At 68.2% G+C, this 9,784-nt stretch overlaps 2 protein-coding genes across 11 annotated transcripts; both read left to right on the plus strand.

Moving 5' to 3' along the window:
- The first annotated feature begins 39 nt into the window (after positions 1-39).
- NPM2 (nucleophosmin/nucleoplasmin 2) lies at positions 40-3,567 on the plus strand. Of its 10 annotated transcripts, none has more exons than XM_048047367.2 (10): positions 54-509; positions 1,671-1,734; positions 1,843-1,928; positions 2,029-2,148; positions 2,238-2,331; positions 2,403-2,527; positions 2,741-2,766; positions 2,853-2,889; positions 3,042-3,106; positions 3,244-3,313. In XM_048047367.2, the coding sequence occupies exons 1-9, from the start codon at positions 501-503 to the stop codon at positions 3,084-3,086; spliced, it is 606 nt and encodes a 201-aa protein (XP_047903324.2). In that variant the 5' UTR covers positions 54-500; the 3' UTR covers positions 3,087-3,106; positions 3,244-3,313. The 10 variants fall into 10 exon arrangements, with proteins under 10 accessions (XP_066839665.1, XP_066839666.1, XP_066839664.1 ...); XM_048047366.2 differs by having other exon boundaries at positions 56-509; positions 2,738-2,766; XM_066983564.1 differs by lacking the exon at positions 2,741-2,766 and having other exon boundaries at positions 40-995; positions 3,244-3,567.
- A 1,655-nt stretch (positions 3,568-5,222) lies between these two features.
- Positions 5,223-8,882, plus strand: FGF17 (fibroblast growth factor 17). The gene is made up of 6 exons (XM_066983300.1): positions 5,223-5,267; positions 5,458-5,561; positions 5,694-5,730; positions 7,293-7,470; positions 8,377-8,483; positions 8,586-8,882. Exons 1-6 carry the CDS (start codon positions 5,223-5,225, stop codon positions 8,880-8,882), a joined length of 768 nt encoding a protein of 255 aa, XP_066839401.1.
- The last annotated feature ends 902 nt before the right edge of the window (positions 8,883-9,784 follow it).

The following is a 9,784-nucleotide window of genomic DNA, read 5'->3' on the forward strand; positions in this document are numbered from 1 at the left end:
GGGGACAGGGGACAGGGGATGGGGACAGGGGACAGGGGATGGGGTCTGGGGACAGGGAACAGGGACAGGGGACAGGGGATGGGGTCTAGGGACAGGGTTTGGGGACAGGGGACGAGGTTTGGGGACAGGGGACAGGGGATGGGGACAGGGGATGGAACATGGGGACAGGGGACGGGGTCTGGGGACAGGGAACAGGGACAGGGGACAGGGAATGGGGACAGGGGACAGGGGATGGGGTTTGAGAACAGGGGATGGGGACCGGGGATGGGGACAAGGGATAGGACATGGAGACAGGGAATGGGGTCTGGCGACAGGGGATGGGGTTTGGGGACAAGGTATGGGACATGGGGACACCCGGCAGGGCAAGGTGGCACATGGCAGGGCGCAGTGACAAGGGACAGGGCGCTTGGCAGGGCGCTGTGCCACTCGGCGGGTGGCACATGGCAGGGTGAGGTGGCAATGGACAGGGCACGGCGACAAGGGACGGGGCCCAGCGGCGCATGGCAGAGGTGGCACCGCACGGTGGCACTTAGTGGGGCACGGTGGCACGTGGCGGGGCACGGTGACACTCGGCAGGGCACGGTGGCATTTGGCAGGGCACGGTGACACTCGGCAGGACGAGGTGGCGCATGGCAGGACACAGTGACACAGGACAGGGCACGGTGACACAGGACAGGGCACGGGGACACAGGACAGGACACGGTGACACAGGGCATGGTGGCACAGGACATGGCACAGGGACACAGGACAGGGTACGGTGACATGGGGCACGGTGGCACAGGACAGGGCACGGTGGCACAGGACAGGGCACGGTGACACGGGGCATGGTGGCACAGGACAGGGCACGGGGACACGGGGCATGGCACAGGACAGGGCACAGTGACACAGGACAAGGCACGGTGACACGGGGCAGGGCACGGTGACACGGGGCGCACGGAGGTGGCACGCGGCAGTGCGGGGTGACACGGAGCTGCGGCACGGTGACACGCTGCGGGGTGACACAGAGCTCCCCAAGCCAACTGGTGACACGCTGGGGGACCCCCCCCGAACCCCAGCACCGTGGCTGGGGACGCTGACGGGGGGGGGGGCTGTGACCCCCTCCCCGTTCCCCAGGGACACCGGGCACCCCGTGGCGCTCGCTGGGGCCACCCGGGGTACAAGGCCGGTGCCACCCAGGGTGCCACGCTGGTGTCACCCGGGGTACAAGGCCGGTGCCACCACGGTCCCCCGAGGTGGGGGCGACCCCCCCGGGATGATGACAGCGAGCCGGGGGCGGCAGCGACGTCTCCTAACGAGCCCCCCCCTCGTTACCCACGGCACAGCTGCGAGCGCTGATGGCCCCGGGTGGGCCCTGCCCCTCCCCAGGGGCTGCTGCTGCCCCCATTGAGGGGGTGGTGATTGGGGGGGGGGAGGCTGCGGCCCCCCCCCCCGCCCCTATAAGTGCTGGGTGGGGGGCCTATGGGGCTGCTCTGGTCCCTGCTGAGTGCCTGGGGTGGGTTGTGCAGCACCGGGTGCTGGAGCAGGAGGCTTCCCCTGCTTGGGGTGGGGGGCAAAAGGGGCTGAGCCCCCGGTGCGTGGGGCTGGGGGGGGGTCCCACAGTTTGGGGGGGGGGGGGGGGGGGGGTTTCCAGGTGGGGGAGCCCCTCTGAGCACCACCTTGTGCGTCCCCAGGGAGCGATGTCTCTTACGGACAGCATCGACAGCAAGTCCGAGAAGCCCATGTCCCTCATCTGGGGTAAGGTCCCTGCGCTGTGTGCCCCCCCCCCCCGCCTTGTCCCTAAATAGGGCCGAGCCCCCTGCCCACCCCACGGGGGGGCTCCCCCTGACCCCCCCTTGTCTGTAGGGTGCGAGCTGAGCAGCGAGCGGGACTCCTACACCTTCCAGGTGCCCGAGGAGTGGCAGTGCGAGCAGCAGCTGGCCCTGCGCACGGTAGGTGCCCCCCCCTTTTACATGTCCCCCCCCAGCTGGATCAGGGGTGCCCGGCGGTGCTGGGGTGCTCCGTGGGGGGGGGCTCCTCCTGCTCCCACAGATCTGCCTGGGGGAGAAGGCTCGCGACGAGTTCCACGTGGTGGAGATCGTGCCGCCGGAGGACGGCAAGCCCCGCGCCCCCGTGCCGCTCGCCACGCTCAAGCCCTCGGTGCTGCCCATGGTGAGCACCCACAGGTGGGGGGCTGCCCCCCCCACCCCCCCAGGAGGGGCTGGCGCCGGGGGGGGTGCTGCCACCCTGCTCTCTCGCAGGCCACCCTGGTGGGAGTGGAGCTGACGCCCCCGGTCACCTTCCACCTGCGGGCAGGATCCGGCCCTGTCTACATCAGCGGGCAGCACATCTCCCGTAAGTGCCGGGGGGGGGCCACGGGGGTGCCGCTGCCTCAGCGCCCGGTGCTCAGCCCAGCTCTCCCGCAGTGATGCCCGACCTGTCCTGGGAGGAAGAGGAGGAGGAGGAGGAGGATGAAGAGGAGGAGCTGGCGGAGGAGTCCCCGGAGAAGCCCCCCAAGGGCCAAGCCGCCAGGAAGGGCAACGCCGCCAAGGTATGGGCACGGTGCCCCTGGCATGGAGACGGGTCCCCGAGCCACGGGGGGAGGGCTGGGACCCTGGGGGTGGGGTGCTCCGACCCCAAACCCGCACAACTTCCCCCTTCCCTCGAAGGGGGAGAGTTGTGGGGTGGGCAGCAAGACCCCCCCCCCCCCGCCACGCTCCCCTGGCCCTGCTCTCCGCATTCCCGTCTCCTTCTCTCCTAGAAGAGGAGGCTGGAGAAGGAGGACGAGCAGTGAGTATGGCAGAGGGGGGGACGTGGGGCAGGGGATCCCCCGTGCCCCTCACCGCAGCGCCCCCCCCCTCGTCTCCCCCGAGCAGGAAAAACGCCGCCCCCGAGGAGCCCCTTCCCGGCAAGGTAGGAGCTGGCCGGGGTGGCCCTCGGGGTGGCCCACGGGGTTAGGGCTCGCTGAGGCCCTCAGGGAGGGGAAGGGGCTGCTGCCGAACCCCAAAAAGGGGGGGAGCAGCGTGGGGCTGGGGGCTCCCCTCGCTCAGCCCCATCCCCTGCAGGGCCGAGGAGCCGGCCGGGGCAAGAAGGCAGCGGCGAAGAAGTAACGGGGGCTGCGCCCTGCCAGGTGAGGGGTGGGGGGGATCGGGCACTTGTGTGCCCCCCCCCCCTGCCGTGTCCCTGCTGGGGGGGCTCAGGGGGTCCCCGGAGCAGGGCCAGCCCGGGGTGCCCGCGTTTAAGACCTTTTTTCCCTTTCCTTTCCAGGGTCTGGCGCAGGAGAGGCCGGAAACCTGCTGCTTTTTGTGTTCTCCCCCAATAAAGGATCTGCTTTTGCGCTCCTGGCTCTCCGTGCTGGGACGGGGGGGGCTGCGGGGCTGTCCCCCACCCTGGATACCCCAAGCCCTGTGTAGGGCTCCGAGGACCCCGCTGCGTCCTTCCCCGACAGCCTCGGGGGTCCCGTTTGGGGTGGGGGGGGACCTGCAGCAGCCCCCTCCCCGCAAGTGGGGTAACAAGTGGCGGGTGAATGGGGACAAAGGGGGATTATTTAGCAGCGGGGGGGGGAGGATTTTGTAACCCATTGACCTGGCCTTGGGCTGCGGCCAGCAGGTATTGGCGGGGGGGCCGGAGCCCCTCGGGAGCGCGCGGGGCACCGCTGTGCCGCCAGATTGGCCCCAAGAGGGGAGCCGAGCCCGCCACAAAGGGAGGCTTTAGGGCTGCTCCAGGTGGGGGGCGGCAGGGCCGGGGGGGCTGGGGCCGGGATAGGGACAAGGGGAGCCCCCCCCGTGCTGGGGACAAGGGGAGGCCCCCCCCCAGTGATGGGGACAAGGGGTGCCGGCGGTGGCACGGCCCCGAGCAGCTCTCCATGGGGGTGGCCGCACGCAGGGGGGCTTTGACAGCCCTCCCCAGCCCTCTTCAGCCTTTCCCCTCCTGGTGGGGGCTGCTTGCACAAGCTGTCCCCCCCCCGGTGTGATGACAGCTCCCCAGGACCCCCCTGCCCTAGCCCAGGAGGGGACAAGGGGAGTGACGACGGCCCCGTGGCCATCGATCACCCGCCACGGCTGGGGGTCCGGGGATGCTGGGCGCATGGGGTGGGAGGTGTCGGCGCTTCCCCAGCTGGGACCCCCCCAAAAAAAAACCCTGGGATATGCGGTGCTGGTGTTCGCTGGGGGCTGCAAATTGGGCTTTGGGCTGAATTCCTGGCCTGGGAGGTGCGAGAGCACCAGGGGAGGTTTAATTGGGGTCGTTAGCACTGATTGAGCCCCCCCCCCCGCCCCTCTGCGGCTGGGGGCTGCGGGGGTCTCCCCCTCTCCACCGCCTCCTCCCCCCGGGGGCTGCGGCGTTGCCCTTGCTCCTTGGGGAAACTGAGGCACGAGCGTGGTGGGGAGCGGTTCCTGTATCGAACCCCCTTCTGGTGTGCAGCCACCCCCAGGACCCCCCCCCCGCCGAGGTTCTTTTCCCCTGGGGGCATTGCCCCGGCTGCCTGGGGGGGGGTAATTAGCACTTAGCACCCCCGCGGCCCAGCAAATGGAGCGTGGAGGGGTGCGCATCCTCTGCCTCCCGGGGGGGAGCCGATACCCGACCCCGCAGCCTTGCTTTTGGGGGGGGGGGGGGGGGGGAAATCGCATCCCTCCCTTCCATGGGGTTGGGAGTGGGAGCTGGGGGGGGGGGCCGTGGCAGGGCCCCCGGTGCTAAACCAGCCCGGTTAAAAACCCCTCGTGGTGATTTTTCTCCGTGGGGGACGGCCGGAGGGGGCACCTTGGTGGAAGCAGGGTGCCAAAAAGCATCGTCAAGGCGAGCGCATCCCTCCCCATCTCCCCCAGGCCCGAGGGGGGGGGGCTCTTCCCACCCCCTGACCCTATTGCCATGCCCCAAAAGCATCCCCCCCGCCTCCTCTCCATCTCCTCCCGTCCCCGTGGGGCTCCGCCGCCCCCCACCATGGGGACACCCCAAGCCCCCCGAGCCCTGCTCAGCCTCCCCCCCTTCCCCTCCTCCTCCTCCTCCTCCTCCTCCTCCCGGGCCCCCTCCAGCTCCGATCCTCCTTCCCTCCGCAGCCCCGACGGCCTCCCAAGGGAGGCTCAGCCCCTCGCCACGGGCTCTCCCCACCTTTAAAGGCCGCCACCGGCGGGGACGGCAAGGGGACAGGGGCTGCGTGGAGCGCAGGGCTCCGGGTGCTGCCCTGCTTTTTGGGGAGCCCTGCCCAGCCCGCCGCCCCTTTTCCCACTAGCAGCCCCCCGCCCCAGCAGATGCCGGCGAGGCAGGAGCTGCCCCCCGGATGGGAGGCTGATGGGGTGGGGGCGCGGGGGGCACGGCGTGGGGCGCGCCGAGGGGGCGAGGAGAGGAGCTGAGCCCCGCCGCCTGCCCCATGCCCCGGCTCCAACCCCGCTCCCCACGCCTGGGCACCGGCGCGCGAGGCACGGCGAGCGCGGGGGCCACCCGAGCGAGGAGGGGGGCACTGGCAGCCCCCCGGCGGGGCCGTAGCGGCCGGGAGGGTGGCAGCCCGGCTCCCTGCCCGCGTTTCGTGCCCGCGCCCGGGGGGTTTCGGCGAGCACCATGCAGCCCCTCAGCCTGCAGAACCTCTCCATGTAAGCGCCGCGCGCGTCGTCGCGCTCCTTTGCGGGCCGGGTTTATCGGTGTTTTATCGCCCGGCGCGGCTCCTCGCCCAAACTAACCCCGAGCAACCCCCCCTGCTTCTCTCCCTTTCTCTCCCGACGCAGATGTTTCCAGCTCCTGATGTTCTCCTGTCAGACCCAGGTAGGTGGCTGACGCGCGGGATGTTTTCCTGACCCCGTAGCGGCCGGACCCCGGCTCGCCCTGGCCGCCTTTACCTGCTGCCGGGGTCTCGCCTCGCCGCGACACGGGGCTGTGCGAAGGGGATGCCGTTAATTAATTTCGCTCATTCTGGGGGCATCCCTCGCGGGTGGGTGACAGGGGCCAGCCCCGGGGCAGGGCAGCGATGCTGGAGGATGCCAACGGGGTTGGGTCACCCATGGGTGCCAGAACCCTTCCCTATGTCCCCGAGGCAAGGCCACGGGGAGCCCCCCTGCAGCAGGGGGGACATTTCTTGCTCGGGCTCCAGCTCTCCAGGCCAGACTCTGCCCTCGATGCCAGCTGAGGGGGTTAACGGGGTGGCGGGGGGGGTTGAAGGCTCGGTGCCCCCCTCCCCTTCTCCCCCTTTCCCCCCCTCCCGGGCCGCACCGTCCCTTTTTGTGCGCTTCAGAAAGGCCGCGGCTATTAAAATGCACTGTTCCATATCAGCACCCTCTTCTCCCGAGCCCGAACAAAACCATCCCCAGCAGCCTTAATACGCGCTCGGGACCTTTTTTCCTTCCTTTTATTTTTTTTTTTTCTTTTTCCCAAGGTAAATGCTTTTATTTCTTTGAAAATGAGAGGGGAAGGGAAGCGCCTTTGATGGAGAGGGGCCGCCCCCCCCAGCCCACCACCTCCCCGGCCAGCCCCAAAGGCTTTAAAGTGGATCCTGGCAGGAAATGAGTCCCCGAGGCGCACACAAAGGTGGTGGGGAGCCGGGGCCCTGCCCGGCCTGGGGGGGGGGGGCAGCGGAGCCCCCATGGTCCCGCTGCTGCCCCCGATGAGCGGGCAGGGCCCTGGGGTGCAGAGGTGGGTCCTGGGTGCGCTCACAGAGCTGGCAGCACCCCAAAATGTGTGGCCGTACCCCCTTTACATCCAATAACCCTTCATTTCGGGGGTGTTACGCCGCCCCGTTGGCACAAACCGTGACCCCGTTTGGGGTCCACACGGTGTTTTATCCCCCCGGCGTGGGGCAGACCAGAGGGGACAGCTCTGTCCGCAGCTCCTGGGACAGGCGGATGGTCCTGGGGCGCTTTGCCCTGGGGACCAAGCATGGTCCCTGCATCCCAGCCCGTCCTCAGCACCCATCCGGATGCAGGGGGTGCTCCCCGGGGAGGAGAGGCTGGTGAGCGCCCACTGGGCTCGAGGCACGACCAGGGGCAGCGGCTTGACCCCGTCCCCAAGGCAGGCAGGGATCACCCGGCTGCGCACTGAGCGTCCTCCCCGCGTCCTCCCTGCGCGGGTGCCAGGCGAGGTCCATGCCTCTCCCTGCCCCTCTTCCCGCTTGCTCCTGAAGCACCTGCTCGGGGGGGGTCTCAGCACCCCCAAAAGGCTCCAGCCTGGACGGAGCCGCCTCCAAGACCCTGTACAGGGGTAGAGGGCTTGTCCCGTGCCGGCAGCACAGCCCCGCCGGGCGCCCCGGCGCTCCCACCAGGTCCCCCCTCTCCGTCCCCGTGCCGTGGGCTGTCCAAAACAAATTGATTTTATTTTTCCCTTTGTAAACAAAGGGGGAGAATCAACCGTCTCCTAATTTTAACCAGTACGTGAGGGACCAGGGGGCCGTGAGCGACCAGCTGAGCCGGCGGCAGATCAGGGAGTACCAGCTCTACAGCCGGACCAGCGGCAAGCACGTGCAGGTGAACGGCAAGCGCATCTCCGCCACCGCCGAGGACGGCAACAAATTCGGTAAGGGGCCCGTGCCATCCCCGGGGGGGGCAAGGTGGGTGCCTGTCGGGGGACAGATACCCTCGTGGGACTTCAGGGAACGGCTGGGGAGATGGACACCGCAGCTGGATGCTGGTTTTATAACCCCCCAAAAAAACCTCCTATGGGAGCGTGGCTCCAAATCGGCCATTTCTGACCTCAAAACTCCCAAATTCACTTATTTCTTTCCAATGTCATGTGGCTATAAGCATGATATTTAGGGCTTCTGCTCTCTCACGGTGAAGAAATGGATCCGCCACCACCCGATCCCGGCACCAGCACCTGAAATATTGATGGGTGGAGGGCAGCGGGCAGAGCCCTTCCAGTCCTGGCGCCATCCCTGGGTATTTTACGGGGCTCCCCAGCCCCGTTGTAGCCCCGCCAGGTCCCTGCCGCCTTCCCAGGGCTTTCCCTGAGTTCTCTCTGCCGGCCTCACGCGCGGGACCTGCCGGGGTCATGGGTTTTGGTGTCAGCTCCCAGCCCTCGCAGCCGCCGCGGGGTGAGACAATGAGGACGAGGATAATTAACCCGCCGGGCGCTGGGCTCGGTCTGGCCCTGGAAAACCCATTGAATCCCCGACAATGAAATGGGGGGGGGTGGAAAGGGGCTGCTGCTCTCCACGGGGCTTTCATCAAACGCCCGGTTTGACTCTGCTGGGTTTTAACAAAAGCCCTTTAGCATCATGGCTGGGGGGCAGCCTCCGGCGAGCGCCGCCGTGCTCCGTCCCGGGGGCTTGGGCACGAGGGGCGGCGAGGGATGGGGGGAGCGAAACGGGGGACGGGGAGAAGGGGTTTTGATGTCACCCCGGGCACGGGGATGGGGAGGTTTGGGTGCCTGGGGTGGTTTGCAGCCCTGGCAGGACATCTCCCGGCGCCCTCCTCCTTGCAGCCAAGCTCATCGTGGAGACGGACACCTTCGGGAGCCGCGTGCGCATCAAGGGAGCCGAGAGCGAGAAGTACATCTGCATGAGCAAGCGGGGCAAGCTCGTGGGGAAAGTGAGTCCGGGCGGGGAGGTGGCAGCGTGTCCCCGGTCCCCGCTGTCCCCGAGCCATCCCCATCCCTCCCGGAGCTCACGGCCCCTCTTTTCCCTCGCGCAGCCCAACGGCAAGAGCAAAGACTGCGTCTTCACGGAGATCGTGCTGGAGAACAACTACACGGCCTTCCAGAACGCCCGCTACGAGGGCTGGTACATGGCTTTCACCCGCAAGGGCCGGCCCCGCAAAGCCTCCCGCAGCCGCCAGAACCAGCGGGAAGCCCACTTCATCAAGCGCCTGTACCGGGGGCAGCTGCCCTTCCCCAACAACGCCGAGCGGCAGAAGCAGTTCGAGTTTGTGGGCTCGTCCTCCCCGACGCGCCGCACCCGGCGCACCCGCGCCCCCCGCGCCCGCACGTAGTGCCCCTGCCGCCCTCCTCCTGGCCTCCAGCACAGACTTTGCCCCTTCTCCTTGCCCCCCCTCCAGCACTGTTTTCTCCCTGGTTCTCTTTGTTTTTGCTTTAAAGATGCTCTATTTTTGTACTTGGGTGGCACGGATAGGGGTGGAGGGCTGTGGGTACGGTGGCCCCCTGCAGCACCCCGTGGCACCCCAAATTCACCACCCAATGCCTCTGCCCATCGCCCTCGGTGGCTGGGGTGGCTTCCGCCCCCCCCCCTTTAGAGACTTCTCCCCGTGCCACCGAGACCCCGGCCACGTCTGCGACCCCGTCCTGCTGCCGGCGGGATGCCGAGGCCACCCGCAGCCCCGGGCTGTGACCCGGCTGTCACCCTGCGAGGTGACCGGGGTGACCGGGGGTCCTGCAGCGTGCCGGTCCGTCCGTCTGCCCCGAGCAGCTCTGGGAGGGGTGTCGGGCACGCAGACCCCGGGGGCCAGCACTTGTACCCCGTGGCCATGAGGTCTCGGTGTTATTTATTGCAGGGGGAGCTCCGTGCCCCTCTCCTGGCCACCGCGGTGGCACCGGGGGTGTGCCAGCGGCACAGGGACGTGCGTAGGTGCCTGCGAGGCCACAGGCAGAAAACGCCTTTAGATGTATTTTTTTGGTATTTTCGGTTGTGCGTTTTTACGAGCTCTGCTGTTTCCTTTGAGTCGGTTTTAGGCCTAAACGCTTAGACTTTGGAGTTCATTTGTGTAAAGGAGGAAGCCCCGAGGCAAATAAAAGCAGCGTCTAGACGGACCCGGCCTCGGTGAGTTTTCCTTCCGGCGTGACCCCGGCACGGGCAGGGGCTTCGCTCCCGTTGGCACGGGGGCACCCAGCCCTCCGTGCCCTGGGCCACCTGGGGTGCACACCACGGTGCTTGGGG

The sequence above is a fragment of the Anser cygnoides genome, chromosome 26 (assembly GCF_040182565.1).
Source record: "Anser cygnoides isolate HZ-2024a breed goose chromosome 26, Taihu_goose_T2T_genome, whole genome shotgun sequence".
NCBI lineage: Eukaryota > Metazoa > Chordata > Aves > Anseriformes > Anatidae > Anser > Anser cygnoides.

Coding starts and splice junctions, on each gene's coding strand:
- FGF17 (XM_066983300.1), top strand. CDS start 5,223: ATGCCGGCGAGGCAGGAGCTGCCCCCCGGATGGGAGGCTGATGGG. Junction 5,268..5,457: donor CCGGATGGGAGGCTGATGGG/GTGGGGGCGCGG, acceptor GCGGGGCCGTAG/CGGCCGGGAGGGTGGCAGCC. Junction 7,471..8,376: donor CGAGGACGGCAACAAATTCG/GTAAGGGGCCCG, acceptor TCCTCCTTGCAG/CCAAGCTCATCGTGGAGACG.
- NPM2 (XM_066983560.1), top strand. Junction 1,735..1,842: donor GCCCATGTCCCTCATCTGGG/GTAAGGTCCCTG, acceptor CCTTGTCTGTAG/GGTGCGAGCTGAGCAGCGAG. Junction 2,149..2,237: donor AGCCCTCGGTGCTGCCCATG/GTGAGCACCCAC, acceptor GCTCTCTCGCAG/GCCACCCTGGTGGGAGTGGA.